Consider the following 25,428-nt stretch of genomic DNA (forward strand, 5'->3'; position numbering starts at 1 on the left):
TACTGTAAAATATACACTAACTCAATAGTTTGTGTGTTCGTGGGTGTAGGGGGGTGTGTGTGTGTGTGTGTGTGTTTACTACATAGAGAAAAAAAGTTCAGATATTCTATTTATTACATTTTTCTATAGTCATTAAATGAATGCAAGAGTTTAACTGTTTTATGTCACTGTTTTTCATTACTTTAAGTTAATAAAGGCATTGCAATTAAATCACATACTACACAAAGGTATTCTTCAATATCCTCATTTTTAATTTAACCATGTTTATAAAGCCACAGCATGTTACAACAGAAAGAGCTTTATAGCTGGAGCCACAAAACGTATGTTAAAGTATTGGCTCCACTTCTTATTAATTTTATGACTTCAGCAAGTCAGATAATAATACATTAGGCCTCATTTACTCATCTGTCTAAAAAGAGATTAATTGCAATATTTCACAGATTGTTGAGAGATTTAAACAAGATAATGGTCATGAAAGTGCTTTTCAAACTGAGGAATCATCCCAGTGTTCACTGTATCATTATCATCTTGATCATTATTAAAATAATCATAACTTTCATTCTAAATCTCTCACCAGATATGCAAGAGAAAGCATCTTGAATCCTCCAGAACAGCCCATCTTACCAGTTAAATTCCACCAATTAACCTTAATAACACCATATGTAGAAGAAAACTTACCCAACTGAACCCTGCCTGAATTCCAGACTCACAAAATCATGAGAAAAGAAGGACTTCTGGCTTAGTGGCATGAAGTGTCAACTAGTTCTCTTCACAAAAACCAAGTATAAGCCTGGATGAAATTGTCAAAAACAATAATAGCATGACTGTGGAAAGCAAACAAAGTCGCATAAAAAATTGAAAAAAACTGCTAAAGCTTCAGATAAAAACAACAGAAGTCTGTTACCTTCTCACCTGGGGTTGCTCCCATAACCCTCTTCTGGCACAGTACAAACAAGGGAAGGGCTCTACAGAAAGGATCAATAGTTTTAGCATTGTGGAGCTGGCTGGGAAAACCAGCAGCTTTGCTACCAGCATCTTTGCTACTTGATTTGGGGTGGGGATGAAAACCCATAGCTTTGTCAGCTTGAAGAGGCAAACTCAATAGGAAATAAAGAGAGAAAACCAGCACTTTTGCTAGCCAAAGATTGCAGTCCCACATAGGGTGTATGGCAGACCATCCAGAAATTTTTTCTGACAGGGAGACCTTGGAAATGAGAGATCCACAGAAAAAAGCTAGATAATCACTCCACACATCAGTCTGACTAGGAAACTATACCATGTTCAGAGGAGATCCCAAGACAGCCTCGTAGAAAGTAAAGCCCAAGAGTGACTTCAGAACTGGCTGAACTTTCAATGTGTCCCCAACACTGCACACACATTGACTGGCAGAGGGTGGAAGCCTTACAAGCTCAAAATATCTGAGCACAATTTCTGCCCAAATCTTTGGCTGACAATTAGTCTATGTAGACACAGGAAGGACCCATAGAAAGGTAGATATATACATATTTGAATAAAACAAACTGAGCAGAGCTATCAGTGGACATATACCACAGGAGGGGACAGATTCGACACTTTAAGTCCAGGTAACTTACTAAAAAAGAAAAGAAAAGAGAAAGACAAGACAAGACAATCCTCTGAAAAAAAAGTAAGAAACCAGAGCTATTACACTATATCATCTAAAATGTCCAGTTTTCAACCAAAAATTATGACATGCAAAGAAAGAGGAAAATGTGACCTATACCCAGGAAAAAAGAGCAGTCTTCTGATTCTGAGTGAACCCAGATGTTGGATTTAGCAGCTATTATAAAGATTTTAAAGCAGCTATTATAAATATGTTCAAATAATGAACAAAACCCATGTCAAAGAATTACAGGAAAATATGATGCCAATGACAATAAATAGAGATTCTCAATAGAGGAATAAAACTGTATACAGTAAGAAGTGACAATTCTAGAGTTGAAAAATACAATAGCCAAAACGAAATATTCACTACATTAACTCAACAGCAGATTTGAGATGGCAAACAAAATAATCAGTATACTCTAACAGACAGCAGTATAAATTATCCACTCTGAAGAACAGAGAGAAAAAATACTGAAAAAAAATGAAAAGAACATCAGGGGTATGTAAGAAAATATCAAGCATATGAACATAAACATAATGGGATTCCTGGGAGAAAAAAGAGGCAGGAAAATTAGTTGAAGAAATAATGGCTGAAAACTTCCCAAATGTAAGGAAAAACATTAATCTACAGATTCAAGAAGTGCAGTGATTCCTAAGTAGGATATACACAAGAGACTAAACCTAACACATGATAGCCAAACTGCTGAAATCCAAAGACAAAGAGAAGATATTGAAAACAGCAAGAGATAAGACTTATCTCCAGAAAAAAATGGAATGACATATACAAAGTGCTGAAAGAGGAAAAAAATAAACTGTCAACCAAGAATTCTATATCCAAAGAAATTATCCTCCGAAAATGAAGGTGAAATAAAAAGATTCCCCAGATTAAAACAAAACCAAACTGTTTTTCAGATTAAAACAAAACAAAACAAAACCTGAGAAATAAGTCTTTTACACTACAGGATCCAAGTACCTAGCTTAGTGGCTGCAACTGGCTCCTTAAATTTGCAAAATCAAATGTATAAAAAGGTATTTAATTTATTGTCATTTATAACATTATTTCTTTGGGAAAAAGTTCAAAATCAGAAACATATATTTCTTGTTTCCTCAGTAAAAGTTGGAGAGTTGCCACATTCTACTATCTCAAGAATAGGATATGAGACCCAAATTCTTAAGTTAATCAAATCAAATCCTTAATTACAAAGCAAAAGTCAGTAGTCCCATGGGAAATACATTATTTCTTTAAAAAATGCCAATACGTACAGAGCAGGATGTGCTTAAATAAAGTGGCTTGTACAATTATCTGTAAGAATAAAACTTAAAACTCGATCTGCTGACTCTTTCAACAAGGTGCACACACACACACACACACACAGCTGAATATGTATACTGTTTTGTAATCATACCTAAAATGCATTTGGCTTGAAGAGAGTGCAAAGTATTCCATTCTTACCTATTTATTCTTAACCCAGAATTTTAACTTCCTTTTATTCTCTTTTAGTTAATTTCTTTCTTTGATGTCCCTCATCTTACACATGATCTAACTTGTTCTTATCACCTTGGTCATTCATTAGAGTTCATGATTTTCATAGATCCTACTATTTTATTCAACAGTCCATTCCACAAATTAATTAATATAATTATATATTTCAAGATTTGGACAAAAGGTAAGTATCAGGAGCATCTAAGATTCCTATAAAATTAAACCTTTACTTATATTTCATTAGGTCCTCTGTTAAAAGAATTCACAGCAGTCTAAGCCACATGCAAAAGAATAAAAGTAGACCATTATCTTTCACTATGCACAAAAATTAACTCAAAATGGATCAAAGACTTGAATGTAAGATCTGAACCCATAAACCTTCCAGAAGAAAATATAGGCAGGACACTCTTTGACATCAGTCTTAGAAGGATCTTTTCGAATACCATGTCTACTTGGACAAGGCAAACAAAAGAAAAAATAAGCATGTAGGACTTCCTCAGACTAAAGAGCTTCTGCAAGGCAAAGGAAACCAGAAACAAAATGAAAAGACAACCCACCAACTGGGAGAAAATATTTGCAAATCATATATCTGAGAAGGGGTTAATCTCCATAATATATAAAGAACTCACACAACTGAACAACAAAAAAACAGTCTGATCAAAAAATGGGCAGAGGATATGAACATACATTCTTCCAAAGAAGATATACAGATGGCCAATAGGCACATGAAAAGATGTTCAACATCACTAATCATCAGGGAAATGCAAAACAAAACTACACTAAGATATCACCTTACACCCGTTAGAATGGCTATAATCACCAAGACAAAAAATAACAAATTTGGAGAGGATGTGGAGAAAAGGGAACCATCATACACTGCTGGTGGGAATGCAAACTGGTGTGGCCATTGTGGAAAACAGTATGGAGGTTTCTCAAAAAATTAAAAATAGAAATACCATATGATCCAGCTATCCCACTTCTGGGTATTTATCCAAAGAACTTGAAATCAATAATTCAAAGAGACTTACGCACCCCTGTGTTCCCTGCAGCATTATTCACTATAGCCAAGAAGTGGAAGCAACGCAAGGGCCCGTGGACTGATGATTGGATAAAGAAGATGTGGTACATATTCACAATGGAATACTACTCAGCCATAAAAAAAGACAAAATCGTCCCATTTGCAACAACATGGATGGACCTTGAAAGTATAATGTTAAGCGAAATAAGGCAGACAGAGAAAGACAACCACCGTATGATTTCAATCATATGTGGAAGATAAACAAACACATGGACAAAGAGAACAGTTTAACAGTTACCAGGGGGGAAGGAGGTTGGGGTGGAAGGCACAAGGGGTGAAGGGGCACATTTACATGGTGACTGACAAACAATAATGTACAACCGAAATTTCACAATGTTATAAACTATTATGACCTCAATAAAGAAAAAAAGAATTAACAGCAGTCTTGTATTGTAGGAGTCTATGCTTGAAATTTACTATGTCAGGCTCACTTTATTTGCTCCTGAAAATGTTCTTAACCAAGCTAAGTCCTACACAAAGAGGCAGATAAGCAGTTCCTCGGAGAATGGGGTTATGGATGGCAATAATTTGAGCTGCACTTCTGCTTTGAAACACATCTCCCCATACCCCAAATATTTCCTCAAAAAGCCCTTCTCATAGATACATCCTAGAAAAGAGAACTGACAGGCAGCTTCTAGCACAAGTTAACAAAAATGAAAGTCCATCCGATGTACAATTTTCTTGGATGAGTCAGCCAGCATAAATGCAGTCAGATTTACAGAGCGAGTTTTTACTCATGTTCTACAAAGCTGCAATTATGGGGTGATAGAACATGCTTTCATATTTCATGTTTCATACTCTACTGCTATCGATTATTGATATTGAATATATTTTAGTTGAATGAAATAAAGAATGAATGAATCAATCTACTGTATACTTCTTGAAATACTGAATTAGTCTTAGCCCCAACTTTTCTGCTATTTCAATTCTTTTAACTCAAATAATTAGCTTGTACAACATTTATAATACCTTTAGGGTATTTGCTCTGATATGCCTCTTATCAATTAATAACAATATGTTCTTCACCAAGCTTTTTATTTTTCTATCCATTGGACAAATTTCATCATCAAATTTTTAAAGCTGTACTAAATATCAATATCCCAGCATCATCTACTGAATTCTAACCGAACATAACAGAGACTTCATTTTAAGTTAAAAGTTAACATTTTCTATATTCCAAACTAACTTCAACAACTAGTCTATAATTTAATTTTGCTTTTAATTTTTCATTGAACTAGCTAAACAACCTCTCAAATACCCCACAAACTAAAATCTGTAAGATATTTTTCTTAATACCTACTTGGTACTTTTCTTGGGTACTAAGTTTTTCATTAAAAACAATCCTTTTTCTTTAGACAAATGCTTAGCATAGTGTTTCATCCATAATTTAAAAAGAAATATATTTGCAAACAGAAGGATTTACCATCTTAAACATTTTATATGCTGCATTTTGTCAGAAAACAAAAAATTTTCCTTTATTCTCATTTGTAAATCCACCTTCTGGCTATGCACTTTACAAATTAACTTTGAGTTAGTTTAGCTTCTAAATCTGCTTACATTTATGTCATATAATTTCAAGTCTGAAATCAGCTTCACAATATGTATTTGCAACTTGATTTCTCATCCCATGTAAAGTATCCTATTTTTAGAAAAGACATGATAAAATAATTTTGTAATGTTACCTAATATAGAAACAGAGTAATTAATTATATTCATGTTACTTTGATGAGATTGAGTTCTTTTCAATACATAGTGAAGCTCTAAAACTCATGTTACAATACGAATAATTATTAAGCATAAAATTATTTTACCAATAGATGGGGTGAATACACAAGAAAGTAATCAATCTTTGACATGAAAAAATTTTACTTGTGAAAGTCTTAGTAATAAAATAGCTAACCGAAAATTTTTTAAATATTCCCATTGTTACAATTTGTCTAAATATTTTTTAGTCCACTTGGTTCAGAATTCTTTACATGTTTAATTTATCTCAAATACCATAAATCAACATTTTATGTATATTGTCTATCTCTTCAACAGCCTATTTTCTTTATAAACGTATATAGTATATTACTTAAAAATTATAAGAAACTTGAGATTATACAAGGGGATAAATTTCACTATTGAAACTGACACCTAAATTCAGACATAGATAAAGCTGCCACCTTTAGGGTTTGTTTTTAATACTCTAAGATCCATGCTTCTAGCTGGAGGTTTGCAGCCTATCTTCCCTTCTTCCTATTCTAGGTCTGTTTTCCAAATTGCCCCACCTTCACACCTCCATTCACCCTCTTCCCAAAATAAGTAAAAGGAAGCAGTATATTGTGCTACTTTCAAGAAGCTAATAATTGAATCTAACATTTCACACTTTATAGCTTAGGAGGATGCCACACACATGTATTCTTGTATTTACTAGCCTAATTTCTCAAGTTTTTACAGAGAAACAAAAGAGACCTGCAACAACCAGGTAAAATCAGTCAGGTTAGGACCTGGAAACAGGGGAAACTAAAACTCTCCACAATTGATCTTAGTGCTTAAAAAGATCAAACTGGATATATTTAGTGCAGTTGGGCAAATGGTTGACAACATGACTATTTAATTAAAGTGAAAAAAAAATGTTGCATTATAATATTAAGATTAAAATATATTGAACAAGAAAAAGTATACTGTCTACAATATATCAATTAGCCACTGAACATCATCTCTAGACCTTTCTCCAGGTCTAGAAGGTGATGGGGAGGCAGGACACACTAGTATCAAGTGAGTCACAATATTCTAATATAAGAGAGTAGCTTTAAAACATTTTTGGCCATGATCCATAGTAACAAATCTGTATTTTACATTGTGATCCTACAGAGCACACACACAACACTAAAAAAAATGTTTTATAGATCAATTACCCTTCTTCTGTGTGCTTCATTCTGATATTTTCTACTCTATCCTATTCCTGTCTTCCTCTTTTTTTTAATACTGGTCATGACTCTCTCAATTGGTTCTGAAAGTGAGGAGGGAAGGAGAATAAGTGGAGGGGCTGGGGATGGAGCACAGGAGGTGGCAATGGGAGATTTTGCCCACAAAGGATATTTGGTATTGTCTGGAGATATTTTAGGTTGTCACAACTAGAGGTGGGGATGCTATTAGCATCTAGTGGGTAGAGGCCAGGGATGCTACTAAATACCTTATAATACATGAGATAGTCCCACAAAACAAACAATTATCCAGCCCCAAATGTCAAGAGTGCTGAGATTGAGAAACCTGTTCTAGATTATTTAATAAGGAAATCATAGATAAAATTGGAAAGTCAGTACTTTATAAAGCTTATGAAAAAATATATTTTAAACTTTGAGACAGATGCCCAACATTTAAATTTAGAGATAACAAGACATCAGCAATCTAAGACATTTCTTTTCATAATCCAAAGACAAAATAAGAGAAAACTCAGTTTGCAATTTTCTAACCCAACACAAAATACGGGGAAGCAATCGATATACCATTGTGAAAAGCAAACTATATCATACTGAGTGTAAGAGATAGGTGTTACAAAACATACAAATCACCCAAAATCAGTGGAGATGACCAATGCCTCTCTTCTGAAGTCCTATAGTACTTACAGTACAATGGGCTTATATTGTTAGTTACTTTAGACTCGCAATTTCTTTTTTTTTTTTTTTTTGGTGAGGAAGATCAGCCCTGAGCTAACATCCAATGCCAATCCTCCTCTTTTTGCTGAAGAAGATTGGCCTTGGGCTAACATCCGTGCCCATCTTCCTCTACTTTATATGGGACACCACCACAGCATGGCTTGACAAGTGGTACGTTGGTGCGCGCCCGGGATCCGAACCTGCAAACCCTCGGGCCATCAAAACGGAGCGCGCGCACTTAACCACTGCACCACCAGCCGGCCGGCCCCTAGACTCTCAATTTCTTGAGGGTAGAAAGAATGTCTTATTGATGTCTGCATTTTCCAGTGGGTCCAAGCCAACACCTTGCAAGTAACAGGCACTAAAAAAGTATCTGACAGAAAAAGGAGTAAACAAGTGTCTAGTATTTAGTGAGACATTGGATTACATCTCAAAATTATATTTCAACAAGTTAAAAAGTATAGTCTTCTTAGCCTGGAAATACAAGCCTACTTCAGCATGAGGCAGATCCTGGAAGAGGAGAAACCAACACAAATGACCACAAACCATGTGACCAGGACTATACTTTCATCCAAATCTCTTGGAAGTTGTCTTGCAGAAGTCTTGACTATCCTTGACTATCGTAGAACGTTAAATAAGTAATCTAAAAATGTTTTATACTGCCTACTGTTTGACAAGTATATATATATATTGATCTCTACAATTACCAAACAATGAACACACTACTTAAGAAAACAGACCTAGAGTGCTTAAATAGGTAAGACAAGATCATGCAGTTAGTGAAAAACACAGTCAGCATTTGAGCTCGTCTTTGACTCCAAAACCCATGCTCTTCCCATAAAACTTCCCTGTTACTGTTATACAAATAATGGTCCAATCACTCATGGATTGTATTACCAGCATCATTTAACAGAACATAGTGAGTGAAATGACATCTACTACAAATTTGGGTGAAATTCTGTATATTTAAAATAATAAGATCTATCCAAATGTCTAAGAGAAGAGCCAAAGACACCAAAGCAAAATAAAGCTGAAGATTAAAAAAAAAAGACTAGCCAATAGGACAGCAGAGAAAAAAATTTAACTAGAATAAACTATAAGCTTGCTGTGGATTATCAATGGAATTTTATTATTTAAAGATCAGGAAAGATCCTGCTACGTAGTAGAAGCTATAACATAACATACAAAGGCCTACAAAGAATCATTCCACAGGCCGGCCTGGTGGTGTAGAGGTTAAGTGCGTGTGCTCCCGCTTCGGCGGCCCGGGGTTCACGGGTTCCGATCCTGGGTGTGCACAGATACACTGCTTCTCAAGCCATGCTGTGGTGGCGTCCCATGTAAGGTAGAGGAAGATGGGCATGGATGTTAGCCCAGGGCCAATCTTCCTCAGCAAAAAAAAGAGGAGGATTGGCATTAGATGTTACCTCACAAAAAAAAATTAAATATAATAAAACAAAAAAAAAAGAATCATTCTGCAATGATAATGTTGCCCGGTGCTATTTCTACAGTGTTGGTTAACACTTTAGATTACTTGATCCAAATTTGCTTTTTGCAAATTTTTGAAAGGTTGCATACAAGAATGAAAATGGACAGAAAAGTAAAGATAATGAGAAAGATGTCTCAGTTGTAAAACACACTCTCTGCAGTTATTTAGCCTAGGGATAACAAAGCAAAAGGATGACTATCTTTTACAAATTGGTTGATTCTCACCGGAATCACATATCCACATATAAATATACAGGAAAAAATACCACTAATAAAACTTCTTTAATTATTAGGAAGAATTTTCAAACATTAGTTAACTACCAAGGATGGCTATGAATCACAATGTTAGATACCTTTAAAAGTAGCTTCTTCCCAAATCAGATTGACACTTTTCCCACAAATAATCAAAAATGCTATTCTCTTTCCCCACACTTTTCCAGTCTTTCAAAAGCTACTTCTCACTGAATACTACTATCGGGGGTAATATCAAACAAGAAAGGGTTATTTTATTTAGATTTCTTCCTCCAAAGCTGAATTTAAATTACGATTGTCCACTGGAAATACATGTTGGCAGAAACTACATACTCTGTGAAAAAAATTACTGATACATGAGAAGGAGGACTATCTCTAATAGTGTCTACTAGGAGTTCAAGTTAGGGGAGAATACAGATGTGAGTGACGTAGTTTCTTTCCATATTTGATCAATGTTTTAGTTTTGCTAAATAGTATTACATAGGATTTTTAATATAACTCATACATAGCTTTTTATTTACGTGAGATTTTTATAAGTGTATACTTCAAACTCCTGAAACAAAGTATAGGCCCTTGGAAGGATACCAAACTTTCAAGCATTGGTTTGATGCATTTCTGGGTTGTTGTTTTTTTACATCTTTATGTGGTAAAAGTGAAGGCATTACTTCAGCAAAGAATAATAGAAGTATGTAATAGAATCTAAACCAAACCACTAAGGATAACAAAACTATCTTTCTCTTTTTTTCAGTTTTATGATACACTCAGGCAAATATGGAAAATGACCAAACTGAAGTTACATATACTTAAGGAACTATTACAGCTTCTGGGAAATAAATTTTCTATATGCTCCATGATAAAATTAAGATCTACAGTTTCTCTTCGTAATCTTTATATTTCAATAAACACAATTTTCTTATTATTTATAATTGAAATGCAACTTGTATGAAATGAGCTTCTAACTCAATTTTTTTTAACTGTATACACACTTTCCCCAAGCCATTTGTTAAATAATTTATCTCTTCCTCCTTGGTTTGTGGTGCTTTCTATGTTTTTGTAATTTGTTTTAATATGCCACTTTGGCATAAGGATTATTTTGAGCTGAAGGCAACTGAGAAGAAGCAGATACAATAAAAGGTCTCTGCCCTCCTCCTATCTGCCTGAAAACAGGGTATAAATTTGTAAAGGTGTCCCCCCAACGCTCTCTACCAGGAAGGACAGAAGTTAATTACTCTTTATCAGCCCAGAGATGGCTCCAGAGGAGTGCACATAACAAACTTTACTAGCTAGGCCAAATTTTCCATTAGTTCCCCTATACATTTACCTTCCCACAATTTGCTTCCCTAGAAATTTAAAGTCCTTTGCCTTTGTCTTGTCATCTCTCTAAAAAGTTATTGTTCTTTTGTTAAAATGCTATGAAAGCCCAAATTGTAACCACCCCTTTGAGTGCTCCCATATGTATGCATAATGCACATGATAACAAACTTCTGTTTGTTTTTCTCTTGTTAATCTGTCTTTTGTCAGTCTAATGTACAGGGCCCCAGCCAATGAACCTAAAATGCACAGAGAGAAAAAAAGAGTTAAGTTTTTCCTTCTCTATACCTTCCAGATTAACTTTAGAAATAGGATACTCCAAGGAACCAATTGGGATTATGATTAGAATGTTATTAACCCCAAGAGATTGTTTGGAAAAAACCTGCATAGTATTTAGCCTTCTCAATTAGGAACATGAAATGAATCTCTACTCACATCTTCCTTTATGTTACTCAGTAAAGTTTTGTAGCTTTCTTCATGTAGGCCCCCTCATTTCTTATTAGCTATTTTTAAGTCACATTTTCTATTTTTAGTTCAGAACAGGAACTGCCTTTTATTTGTATTTTCTAACCAATTATTTTTGGTACAGTATAAAATAATTCTATGTTAATTTTATATCTAGCTGCCTTCTTGAATTTTTATTGATTTCTCTTGATTCTTAGGAACAAGAAACCTGTTCATCAAATGGTGTCTGAAAATTGCGTGTGGGTGGTGGGGCGAGCGGCATTGGTACAAGGGATTCATGTTAGATACTCACCTGTCTGGTATATTTTGACGTACACCAAAATAAACTACAGAGGGGCCGGCCCTGTGGCTTAGCAGTTAAGTGCACGTGCTCCGCTACTGGTGGCCCAGGTTTGGATGCCAGGCGCGCACTGACGCACCGCTTCTCTGGCCATGCTGGGGCAGCGTCCCACATGCAGCAACTGGAAGGATGTGCAACTATGACATACAACTATCTACTGGGGCTTTGGGTAAAAAAAAACGGAGGAGGATTGGCAATAGATGTTAGCTCAGAGCCAGTCTTTCTCAGCAAAAAGAGGAGGCTTAGCATGGATGTTAGCTCAGGGCTGATCTCCCTCATCAAAATAAATAAATAAATAAATAAATATAAATTACAGAAAAATTAAAAAGTTAAAGGTTATAAAAACAATTTATAAAAACATGAGAAAATATACAGTTAAATATTTAACTGATTTGGGGATGAATAAACAATTTCTAAGGATAAAAGGGATGGAAAAAAGTCACCAATGATGCAAAGACTTAGCTATATCAAATTCAATAGTTCCAAATGACCAAAGAAAATTAGTAGATAAACATCAAAATGGGAAATACATTTGGAACGGATGACAGTTAAATGGGTATAATCTTAACCATATAAAAAGCTCATAAATCAATAAGAGGAAAAACTAATTAATACCCAGTAGGAACATGGGCAGAAGAAATAAAAGGAATGAACAGATAATTCATATAAAAAAGATATCAAACACCAATAAACATACAAAACATTCAACTTCACAATCAAATTCAAATCAAAATGACAAAGAGATAGTATTTTTTGTGGCCTATTCAACTGACAAAGATTTGGTGCATCAAGACTGAAAGCTCAAGCACATCTGACAGGAGTGTGGAGTGTCATAACCTCTCTGGAAAGCAGGTTGGTAATCGGAATCAAAAGCTTAAAAGAATCCAAGCACAAATATGTATTTGTGAAATACTCAGAGATATAGGTAAAAAAAATGTATAAAGATAAACATTATATTATTATTTATACTAGTAATTGGAAGCAACTGCAATGCCCCCAAATAAAGGAATAGTTTGCGGTACATCCTTATGATAGAATATTAGTGCAGCCATTTAAAACATATTTCTGAAGAACATCTAATGGCTTGGAAAAAAGCTAATGACATGATATCAATTGAAAAATCAGAATACAATATTATATATAGTATGATACCAAATTTATAAATATATAAAATACATATGCATAGGAAAAAGGGAACAAAATACAACAGAATGTTAACAATGGTTATATTTGAGGGAAAGGATTATGGATAGCTTATATTTCATTCTTTACCCTTTGAGAAATTTTTCAGATGTTCTATAGTAAACATATTGTTACTTTTAAAAGGAAACACAAAAAGTAAATGGCATTTTTACAACTATAGCTGATAGGTATTTTCAAAATATGCCAACAAGCAATGCAAGAAAATTTTCACGAACAAAGCAAAATACAATTCTAAAAAAAAAAAAATCAATAGACTTGTTTTCTACCTGAACAACAGAAGATTTTCACTTTTTATAACTTGAAATTTCTTCACACAGCCAGCACCATTAAAAATCTTTTAAAATAAAGGTAGTAATATCTAACTACTAATGTTTACTCAGAAATACAACCTAAAAAGAACACCCTCATCTAATCAATTACAGGGAAATGTGCGATTAGAATATAGTGCTTACCTTTTTCACTTACACTCTCACTTTCAATCTCAACATCATCACAACTTGTATATTCAGGCGTGGAAGCCAATTCCTCCTCTGAACTGCTCAATGAAACCTGGCGCATTTTACCTCCTTTCTTTGATTTGTGAGGCTTTGGTGGTGGAGGTCTCACTGACTCTGACTGGTCGGAACTGAGAGAATCATTCCTTAACATTGTCTCCATCTTTTCCCGTTTCGTTTTCCTTACAGCTGAGCTAGGATCTAAGTGGTGTTGTTTCCTTAGTGAGTCAGTACGTCTCATGTCTGGTCTATCAATGGGTATTGGACTCCTCCGGGGGGTAGGAGGACTATGGTTTGTGGTCCTTTGTGGATAAGAACTTGGTCCCTGAGCCTCTCGAGTTCTTTCCATTGAATAAGATCGCTGATTTTCCAAGGCAGCTCTACGTTCAGATATAGATCTTTGCCTTGATGGTCGTTCCATCCTTAGCATAGAAATCCTGGAATCTTCCAGTTCAGCATTTGCCAAAGAAACATCACTATGCCTTCTCTCATGCCTTGCTCGAGACACTTCAGCATGAATACGCATTTGTTCTTCATAGGGCTGTGGCTTTACTGGATAACGGGCCAAATTTGGATCACTTCGATAACGTGCCTGGTATTCCTCCTCTCTCCTTTGTCTTTCATATTCATCTCTGCTCTCCACATCCTCATCATCTACAATATATTCTTTGGAATGCCTACGACTTCTCCTGTTGGAGTCCCTATAGTTTATATGATCAGATTCTTCATAAAACTGAGGTTCACGTTGAGACCTCCTATCAGCATAATCTGATGGAGATCTAGGCATTGCGCTATCTGAAGTAGCATACTGTGAATATTCCTCTCTTTCTTCTCTTTGGTCGTATCTTCTATTCTGATCTCTGGAGACTGATGGACTTCTTTTCCTAAGTAACCAAAGAAAAAGAATAATGAGAAGAGGAACATTCAAACAATTTCACATTTTACTGATTCACTGGTGGGGTGATGGATAAATTCAAATAGTTCTTTGGCTTCTTTTTTTTAAATTTCATTTTAAAGTCATGCCATAACAAAATTTTTAGCAAAGGTTACTTTTATTCAGTTCCAATAAGAAGTTGATATGGTTATTAAATGGTTGATATGGTTGATATCAACCATATGATTGATATGATTATTTGATATGGTTGATATGGTTTGGTTACTGATATGGTTATTAAACGCCTGACACACTACATATGGAATATACTTATGCCCTGAAATTAGATAATCAACACCATATTCTGCTGCTGCAAAATAGCCTTTATTGTAATTTCTTTGCTTAGCTTAATACACTTCACCTATCTTCCAACTGTTACACACAAGCTTAGAAAAATTCCACCTTCCATTCTCTCTATTCCTGACACCTTGATATGCAAGTTACTTGAAAACATAATAAAGCCAAACTGACTTGGCTTAAGAGTTGAATACTTTCTGACTAAAACTAAGTGTTGGCTGTTAAAAATCATTTTTCATTCATCATCTACCTAGAATACTCCTGGTATTGGTTCATCTAAATCTTCATCTTAACATTATATCTCCAATCCTTTACTGCTCTAACTTGAGATAAGCAATTTAAATAAATACCAACAATAATGATTTATTCATCACAAAAAGAAGCAAGTCTTTCTAGAAGTCAGAAAGGACTGCTATTTTTACTCCATCTTCATTAAGATTAAGGCCTGCTCGATGACACTTCTCTTCTCTGTCTTCACATCTGACCCTTCATAATTCCTTACAGCCTCAGAGGAAGAGACTCTACAAGTTCTCAAACTATCCCTCTAACACTGGTACAACCCGGTGGACCTTGCAATCACACATAATACTCTTTGTCAACAAAATATTCACTGTCCTCTTCTTTCCCACAAACTCAGATAATGTCAACCACTAGCTATGAGAAGCAACGGGACTGGAATCCTGAAGATGACACAAAAGGTTTAGAATACCTGTTATGGTGATTTTGCAAGGACACATGAACAGGAGATAATGAAAGAAAGGGGTCGGTTGAAGTTAAAGATGACCAAGATTAGACAGCTCAGTTGTGAATTTCTTAGACAATATTTTATTTGGCCCAAAAGCAAGAGCAGAGAAAGGATACATGTGGAATGACCCAACCCAGCAACATCATCATTCACCTCTAAAGTCTCCTCTGTGTCACCGAATCCCTTTCCCCCATATCTGGAATACAGTCTGACAATGCATTAATTAGGGTTTGTTAAGGAAACCAGAAGTCACTCTAGGTTTTCCAGGTAGTAAAGGTTTTAATACAGGAAGCAAAAGCTACACAACTGTTGAACCAGCTAAGGAATGAAGGCTAGAAAAGTTAATGCTGCTGTTCTTAGCCTAAAGAACCAAAAACAAAGATTCTCAATATGGTCTCTAGGAAGCTGCTGTGAATCTCAAGAGTCTTTGGGAATTGGCCATCAGTTATCTCAGCTGCCTATAGCATTAGGGTGGTCATTACCAGGAGCTTGTCCAGGACACTCTAACACTTGCACATCTGCCCATCTGCCTGCCAACAACTGCTGCCTGAAAATAATGACTTCTGTAACTCCTCCACCTTTCAAATCTCACACAAGCACATTGCCAGGGTAGACTCTAAGCTAGAACCACAAAAGGAAAAGTATTGCAGTGAATGAAGGAACTGGTCTGTTCCCCTACATGTTTTGTGATTAAGCAAGTGGATGGGATTTTTTTTTTACATTTATATCATTACATTTACATAGAAAACATTTAAGACAATTCAAATCTTTTAGGTTACGATTGTTACATAAAACCGTAGACTCCTACAGTTTAAAGTACACAATCAAAACAGAGCACTCAGAATAAATTTTATAGTATTAACCTACATAACATCCTATATATGTGTGTCTGTTATACATAATTTATTTTACTTTTTTGTCATTCTTTTTATACATGCGACTAAAGAAAAAAATACTCTGACATGGTAGCAATGCACCATGAAAAGACCACTAAAGTTAAGGGATCTGAGTTTCTTAGTCTTACTTTTGCTATTAACCAGTTATTTGGCCCCATATAGCCATTTAATCTTTGAGGGTCTATGCTTTAAAGTGAGAGACATAGATTATACATATTAACTCATATATTATTTTAACAAATATGTATTAGGTAAGAACTAAATGCCACACACCATAATATAGACTAGGAATACAGAAATGAGTAAGAGACAACCCTTGATTTTAAAGAAGCTGTCTGATTCTAAAACTCTCTTTCATTTCTTAGGGACTATGATCTTATAATATGGATACCACAACTTCATCAAGTTAATATGCCTGAATGAAAGCTTAAAGCATAGCAAAAAATAATGAGGATACTCCTGTCAAGAAGTAATTAACTGACTGGTGCCAATTTTCAACATACTCACATCTCATTAACTGGCTACTTATACCTACTTTATTGTACCAAAAAAAAAAAAAACTGAGATAAATGAGAATTTCTCTAGGGAACTCTAACAAATAAGCAATTAAATCAGTTTCTTCTCAAACTGACCATCTAACCTCCAATAGATGCAGACTTTATGTTAGGAATTCAAATACATTTTGGTATGTTAAAAATGATATAACAACTTTTTCCAATCTAAGTTAATTAATATATTTATCTCTAAAATGATAACAGTTATTCATAAACTTAATTTAATATCAGGAAATTGATATTGTTCCAAGAGTCAGATTCTAGTGTTTCTCAAATGTATATGGTACATAAGAAAACAATTTCTTTTAAATTTCATTTAGAGATTGTTTAATTAAATAAATTCTAATTTCCCTAAAATTCAATGTGGACTAAATAGAAATTTTATAGCTATATATAAGTACATGAATTTTGGAAACACAAAAAGGAAGTAAAATGTGATTTGTTAAATGAAAGCAGTATTACCTCATTCCCATAGATCAGTAAGACAGCTCATCAGCTGAAGTTCACTTTTGTGCCTTTGTATTTTCCCAGCATAATATTATTCATCCTATTTACAATTATCTAGTTAGTGTTCTGTACCATCCCAGTAGACTTTAAATTTTGAACCAGAAAGGACTGTGTCTAATATACCTTTGTAGCTCCAGTATTTATTCATTCATTCATCAAATATTTATTTAGGACTTACTATGTGCCAGATATGATTTTGGTTGCTGGAAATACAACAAAGAAAAGACACATAAGGTCCTTGCCCTCAAGCAGCTTTCCTTCTAGTAAGGGAGACAGACAGTAAGCATATAAACAAATAAATTAAGGTAATTTCATATAGTGATAAGTACTATGAAAGAAAATTGAAACAGGGTAAAATTATGAAAAGTGACTGAGGAAACCTACTTTTGAAAATGAAGGTCTTTCTGAAAGGGTACTTTTGAACTAAGACCTGAATAAGGTAGTCACATGGAATGTAGCCCATTTATATAAAATATACAATAAAGGAAATATTTTGAATATTCTCATTGAGTTGCTATTCTTTTCTTTCTTTTTTCTTTTACTCAGAGCTATTATATAACACAGAAATCTGCTGAATTCTTAATTGTTGTTTTATTAAATCAAGGATTTTCCAAGTTCCTCTCCAGAACCCACCTAAAAGCAGTCCACTAAGTCTTTTTCACATACTCCTCCCTTTCGAAAGATTTCATGATCCCAAACTGGTAAATTCCAATTCCCCATTATACTTAATCTCAGCTGGGAGTCAAAAGAAAAACAAGCAGATTAAATCAGAATGGATGGATACTGCTTTTATAATATTATCAAAATACTTACATGCCTTAAGATTGTTAACAAATTAATCTCTAAACTGTGAAACTTAAGGCCATTCAAGAAAGTGAAGTAAAAACTTTCAGAAAATGTTAAGGGAGAAACTAGATATTTTGAAGGCAGTTCAAACTACCAATGACCTTCTTCCTCACTGCACTTCTTTGCTAGGTGATCTTATCCATTTCTATCCAGGAGTGTCTATAATACTCTTTAAAATGTTAAGTTTCATGAGGACCGGCAACCTGGATCTAAGGAGGCTGGCACAGAGTAGGTGCTCAATAAACATCTGTTTAATTAAAGAACTGATTAATTCTCCTTTAGATTATCTCTACTTTTCATGGCTTGCTCTTTTCTTCTATACTCAAACCCACTGATTTGCTAAAATAGTCTAGTCCTTCTCTTTCCCCTACTGTTCCCATGGCAGTAATAGCACCTTAACTGCAAGGAAGGAACTACTTGTATTAGTAGTGTAATTTAGCTCTATCATATGTTAATTTGGCTTTTGTTGTTGGGCTTTAGAATCCAACTATTGCTTATAAAATGACTTCTTTGACAAAATGTATTTTGAGTGTCAATCACTTTAGAAATAAACATTTAGAACAAAACCTCTTTGTAAACTAGGGATTTCTAGTAACAGGGATTTAACATCACACTGGGTATTACAGGTCAGAGGTAGGGGGAGAAAAGAAACACTTCATTCTCTGAGGAATTAACACAAATTTTTGAAAGTAAGTAGGGTATAAATAAAGTGAATATAGCGTGCCTTTAATACACAGGAAGTATATTCTATTTTATTGAAAAATAAGAATATTTATTTATTATAGACTTCAGTTGCAAAAGAAAGTCTATTATTAATTAGCCCTTAGCAAGCCATCAAAGTGCTTTTTAAAAATCATACCTTAGGAAAATCAAATTCAGTATTAAATCCAGGAATCACTTTGTTCTAGAGATTACGAAATTTGCCTGAAGCATGTGAATCATACTGTAGATGCTGATTTGTACTGGATTTAAGTAAAAATAGAACAGTGGTCATGATTTCTGAAATTGGGATGACTATTGTCATTATTTAACATGGAATTAGGTTTTTAAAAACACACTTTAAGGTATAGTACTCATAGTATATTAAAGCTATACTAGAAGCAAGGCAAGATTTTATTCTAAGAATGCTCTTACCAAACAATGAAGAATCTGCTATCAATTACTCCAAAATATTAAAATATTCTGTCAAAACAATTTTTACCAACTATATCATGAATTATTTCATATATACTCTCCTTTAAATTAAAGCTGGTATATTTCTTAGACACTATAATTTTTCAGGAACTGAAGAAAACCCATGAAAATTCAAGTACTATATCTCTAATCTCTATCTTCACTACTGGCCTTTATAAGTAAGCCTTAGCATGCATTATTATTGGATGGAAACCATTTAATACACAAAAGAATATAATGATAATTTACAGACTGCTCTACTCTAAACAATCATAAAGCATTTAATAGTACTTAACCCATAAGTTACCATTCAAAACAATGGAGCAATTCATCTAAGATGTTATATTTCACTTAATCCTTGAAAGACTCTGAGAAATTAAGAGGCAGAATCCAAAATTATGCCTTTCTCTAGAATAAAATGTATTTGTGACAGTATGTAGTGCCTTAATTTGTCCTCCTATACATCAATCAATCCCTATTTCTGATATAACAATACCACTATATATTTATATTCACTTTATCTTTACCTAATATCTGTTCATCTTACTTCTCTTTATTGAAACCTAGGTTGTTAGCAATCATTTTCTCTTTCACCTTTTTATAGTGGTCTCAATTGGAGCCAGTTATAAAAACTCACATACAGAAATATCCTAAGTCTACTTTAATCAGTAGCATTTCTGTTTATTGCTTATAAATTTTTGTCATATGTACTAACTATTCAACCTATTTCTAAATATTCTAGCTGTATATTCACACTTGATACTCCATTATAAATGTTATTCTAATTAGGCATAAGAGTTTGAGTAAGAAACTACCAATTCTCTTTAAAATTCCGTGTCTAAAAATCAAACTTACTGATAGGAAAACTCCAAATAAAAAGATTCTTTCCCAATTAAAGTCACTTTCAAAAATTTCCCAAAGGCAGTCTCAATTTAGATGTTGTATATTAATTCATCATGTTTTTACTATGTTTTACCATCATGTTTCTATTTTAATATTTACAACCTTTACCATCCTGTGTGGTTTGTGTTATTATACCACTTGTAATACTGACCATATATACTATAAAATAATCATCAAGTCTCTGAAAACATAATCCAGTAAACATTTGAAAACATCTATAAGGACAGAGAAAGGTTATATGGAAAATTAAGTTTTAATATTCATATATTTTTAACTCTTAAGACCCATGCAATTTTTAAGAATCATAATAACACTGAAAGTAGAGTGAACAATGTAAAGATTACTAATTCTATAAATTCAAATCTTTTACTCATAATCTTTATTAGTAGAGATCATTAAATAATTGTCATTTTAAAAATAAAAGAATAAAAATGACACTTGAATACAATAATCTGAAAAAAAAGCCCTCCATCTTTTAAAAAGCTTTATAAAGCATGGGTATTGCTAAATAAATTAAAATGACACTTCATTAACTCAATTACAGAATGCTAACCGTATAGTTTAAACATAACACTGCAAACAAATTCTGAAATTTGAAGCTGTTAAGACACATTAAATCAGGATTTAACAGAAGTATACGATCCTGTAAAACATGAAATACACAGGTTTCATTCCTATAACTGCTACAAAAAGCTTTTAACAAATCAAACAATTTATATTCATCAAAAAAACATAAAAAAGATCAATCTTTTTTTATATATCACAATATTTAACACATTTTTATAGTTTTACCTTTTGCTCAAACAGTGCACAGCTGTCCAGCATGAAGCATCATGTTGACAAAAATACATCAACACTGTGCCAGGCAGTGCTTTCATTTAATCCTTCTAGCTCCAGCAAAATCATAGGAGCCATCCGTAATCAGATGATTTGAAAGTCTCTACTTGCTTACAATCATTTTATTTCAAAACACAATTACTAAAAAGTTACACATAAAACAACACTCATTCACAGATGGAGTCATAAAATCCCCTAGTGATAGGCCTGTTAAGAAAAAAGTTATTCTTTAATGCTGTTACTATGTGGCTGTATATAGCTCCAGGTCAAGTAAGAATGTACCCTGTAAGGAGGATTATGGTACTTAGCTGATTAGTGCCTCACAATACTGAACACCAAATGCATCCTACATACAAGCCATTTCTGGGCACTATACTTAAAACGGATAGATTAGGAAATTTGTAAACCACATTCTCCTATACGAAGCACAGGATTGCTAAAATGACAAAATTGATTGTGCTTGTTACTGATAAGTCTACTGCACTGCTTTCACTATAGAATGTACAGTGATAATAAAACGTGATGGTTTAACAGGTCTATTCTATAATTTCTTTTCAATTATTCAATAAGAAGTTTCTTAATCTTTACTAAAAAGAGACTGCTTCCCCAAAGGTATAATGGACAGGACGTAGCAGTTTCTGTAGAAATTTAATTAAAAAATAATGTGTTCCATGTTGGTTAGACACTGAGTTTAAATCAAGCTTTCCATACTTTATCACTTAACTTTTCAATACCTCTATTCAGTCATCCAAAAAAATAAAAAATAGGGAAGAAGATAACACCACAGATTCCTTTCTACCAAAGCCAATTACCTAGATGTTAATATTACACTTCTGAGAATTATATTTAAGTGATTCCAAATAAACTTACATAAAATTGAGAAAAGGCCTATGTTTGAAGAGTGGGGAGACATGCAAAAGTACTGTGCTGTTTTTTGGTCTCCTGAATTTTAAGTTTAAATGAATATCTAGGAATACGTGCTAGCACCATTCAACTATTCGTGCAGTATTCATCTACAGAATTCTCTCCTAGAATTAAGTACAGATCTTGCAGAGATTGGGTGGGGGGGCGGGGAGCAGGGACAAATAAAATCATTTTTACCATCTGAGATTCCTAATAAAGACTTGAGAATTCAAACAGAAATGAAATAAAAACTCAAGATAACTAATTTTCATAGCAATGCTAACCAATAATAAAATTCAACCACTTAGACCCCACAGTTCACATCAAGCTGAATAAAAAATTCACAGAATATTTTGATTCTTCCAAGCTGATAAGTCCAGAAGATTTCAGAAACAATATTACAGTTGATGCTACGATAGCAAACCTTCTTCTTGACTTTTCCTTCCATTCACTTTTACCACCTCACTAAGTTCTCTTGGCAGTGTTCTGCCAACTATAATGCACACTCTGCTGTCAAGCCTCTCCTCTACCATTAACCTTGTTTCTAGTGCCTCTTACTTGCCCACCCCAGACTTCTATTCATGTAATTTCTAATGTCACTACTGCTTTCCCTTACTCTCTACCAATCTGTCTAGGTCTCCAATTTCCTCCTCCCTACCCTTCAAGAGTTACGTTGTCCTTTTAGGACTATTTTCCCCTTTTTCAACTCTTTACTTTTACACTTTTTTAATTCCCTAGGTAAGTGTTTCCCATGCACTGAAAATTATGAAGACCCAATTTGGGGTTTAAAAAGTTTTCATGAGAACAATTGTAACTTTAGAATCCATTGACTTCTTCAGAAGTACAAAATAACAAAATGATTCTATGAACCAATTACCAGTTTAAATCAATTTTTTTATTCATGACAAGATTTTCAACTTATATTTGAAAGATGAAGACCTTGTATATTCAAATCTCTAGAAAATGGTGCACATGATGTTCTCTTATAGGAACTCACTGTGGCACTCCGCCCTCCCCACTATCCCTCCCCAAATTGCCATGTCAGAAACAGTCACCAAGACAGGGAACCATTCTATACTAGAAGATAATTTAAACCTGTAGTGATTTTATTCCCTTCTTTAAGGTGCTCTATCTGAGTCTAGGGCAGCCTTAGAAACAATCCTACAATAAAGAAAGATTTATTGAAAACAATATAAAGAAGTACAATGAGTAAGATGGAAGAAATAGAAGAGGAAAAAAAGTATAAACAAGTTCAGCTAACAATTACCTTCCATAATCATCAGTGAAAGCCCCCAGAAAGAACCATTTTATTCCATTCTCCCCTGAAACCCTTTATATCCTTTTAATATTATAGTTCCTTTACTGAACTCCAGTGACTGGTTTAATACACCTATTCCATTCATTCCTCCTTTTTCTATATTCTCCAAGGAGATAACTTAACAGATTTTTGGCTAGGACCTAAAACCACAGCTATTCAGAGAAGAGAAATCTCTTCCTATAAAAGAAAACAAACACATCTAGAGGTATATACCAAAGAAAAAAATAGATGCTGCTTATCTGCAAACCAAACGTATATAATTAATTTTCATCTTAAGTGTTTATTTCCTTATTAGGAAAAAGAATCATACAGTGCTTTAAAATATGGAAAATACAAATAAGTGGGTTTAAGTAGCAGCAGCGTTTTCCATCTCAGTTAATGGCAATTCTTTCCATCCAGTCGCTCATACCAACCCATGAGAAAATTCTGCTGGATCTATCTTCAGAATATACTCAGAACCCAAACACTTCTCACCACCTCCACTAGTACAAGCCTGGCGAAGTCACCATCATTTCTCATGTGAATTACTGCACAACCTTCCTAAATGGTCTCCTTGCTTCTACTCTATCCTCCTACAGCTCAGTCTCAACACAGCAGCAAGAATGTAAGTCAGATTGTATCACTAATATGTTTGAATCCCTTCACTCCCCATTTCCTATGAGATCTGGCACCCAGTACTCTCTGGCCTCCTCCCCTACTGCTTGCCTCTGGCTCACTCAGATCCAGCCACAGTGGCTTTCCTGCAAGCTCTTACTTTAGGACCATTGCTCTGGCAACTCCCTCTGCTTGGAATGCTGTTCCTCCAGATCAGTACAGTAGAGGTACTTTCTAGTCTTCCAGTCAGTAGAGACCTTCTTCAAGTCTTCCCTCAAATCTCACTTTCTCAACGAGGCCTACCTTGACCACCCTACTTAATACTTCAATCTCCGCCTCCACCCCCAGCACCCCTAATTCCTATCCCATTCACCTGCTTTACTTTTTTATCTTTTACATAACATTTATCACCTTCTAATTATGGTATATTTTTTATTGGTCATGTTTACTCTCTGTCGCCTCATTTGTAAATTTTACAGGCAGCGATCTCTGTTTTGGTCACTTTATTTCCAAATGCCTGGCACACGGTAGATACTCAATAAATATTTATTGAATAAGAAAATAAAGCTACATAAGCAAGGTATTTTTTTACACTGTGTTAAAAACAAATTTCATTTGCCCAATTAGACCACCTATCTACAATACAAACTTGATAGAATTAGCCAAAACTTACACTAGTTGTTTTCTTTATTTGTATTTTACTTTGAAAAATAAACTCACAAATTACCCAAAATACTACTCTCAAGTAAAGAAGCAAAAAACGAGCCTTCAGTGCATGAGTGTTGAGAATGTCAACCTCTTAACTCTCCCAACTACTGAATCTTTTTTGTGCTATTTTGTTGATTTTTAAGAGCGATTGGGGAATTTAAGTGGTTTTTTTCAGAGATGTGGAGAAAACTGCATTGCTTGAGATAGGGAGAGGTGAGGAGTTAAAGAAAAGCTGTTTCTTAGTAGCAGAAAAGAAAGAATCTTTGAAAAATAGAGCTACAGCTCTGTCAATTACCCTGCCACTAATCTGCATGAGAATACAACTCAATCAAATTATTTCAGAGGTGACAGGTACAAAGAAAGCACTTGCTAAACAAGATGTTTCTTGGAAAAGAATTCATGATAACCAAATCAATACAGTACTGTTTGAAGCAACTACCAAGACAAAACAAAAACAAAAAACAAAGTATATTTTATTTAAATGTGGGAACTATCATTACCAGTATTTGCAGTAATAGAATTCTTCCTGTACAACTCCTGTACGTTTACATGCCAATAAGCAGACACACAGCATGTTATGTATCTCCATACAAAGCTGAAGGAACTGACATAAATTATTTCTACATGATCTGCACATTCAGATCTGACTCAATTAGATCAATTAAAGAAACCCAATTTAGCTTCCAGTTAACAGAATTTTCTTTCCCAAACTCAGAAAACAGCAACTAACATCTGCATGCCAGCATGATATGCTGGTGTTCCTTAGCTATCTATGCCAATACTGCATTGCTGCACATTAGGCATCAATCAGCCCCACTGTTTACAGATGCAGTGTACT

At 34.2% G+C, this 25,428-nt stretch overlaps 1 protein-coding gene across 8 annotated transcripts in view; it reads right to left on the reverse strand.

Moving 5' to 3' along the window:
- Positions 1-25,428, reverse strand: part of RIMS2 (regulating synaptic membrane exocytosis 2) — a 617,446-nt gene that overhangs the window by 308,261 nt on the left and 283,757 nt on the right. For all 8 annotated transcript variants that reach the window (XM_087447558.1, XM_014788104.2, XM_087447555.1 and 5 more), the window contains one exon: positions 13,334-14,259. In XM_087447558.1, coding sequence (XP_087303684.1) covers positions 13,334-14,259 — 926 coding nt within the window. The remainder of the gene's footprint in view (positions 1-13,333; positions 14,260-25,428) is intronic.

The sequence above is a fragment of the Ceratotherium simum genome, chromosome 23, assembly GCF_057802395.1.
Source record: "Ceratotherium simum simum isolate JZ-2026a chromosome 23, ASM5780239v1, whole genome shotgun sequence".
Taxonomy (NCBI): domain Eukaryota; kingdom Metazoa; phylum Chordata; class Mammalia; order Perissodactyla; family Rhinocerotidae; genus Ceratotherium; species Ceratotherium simum.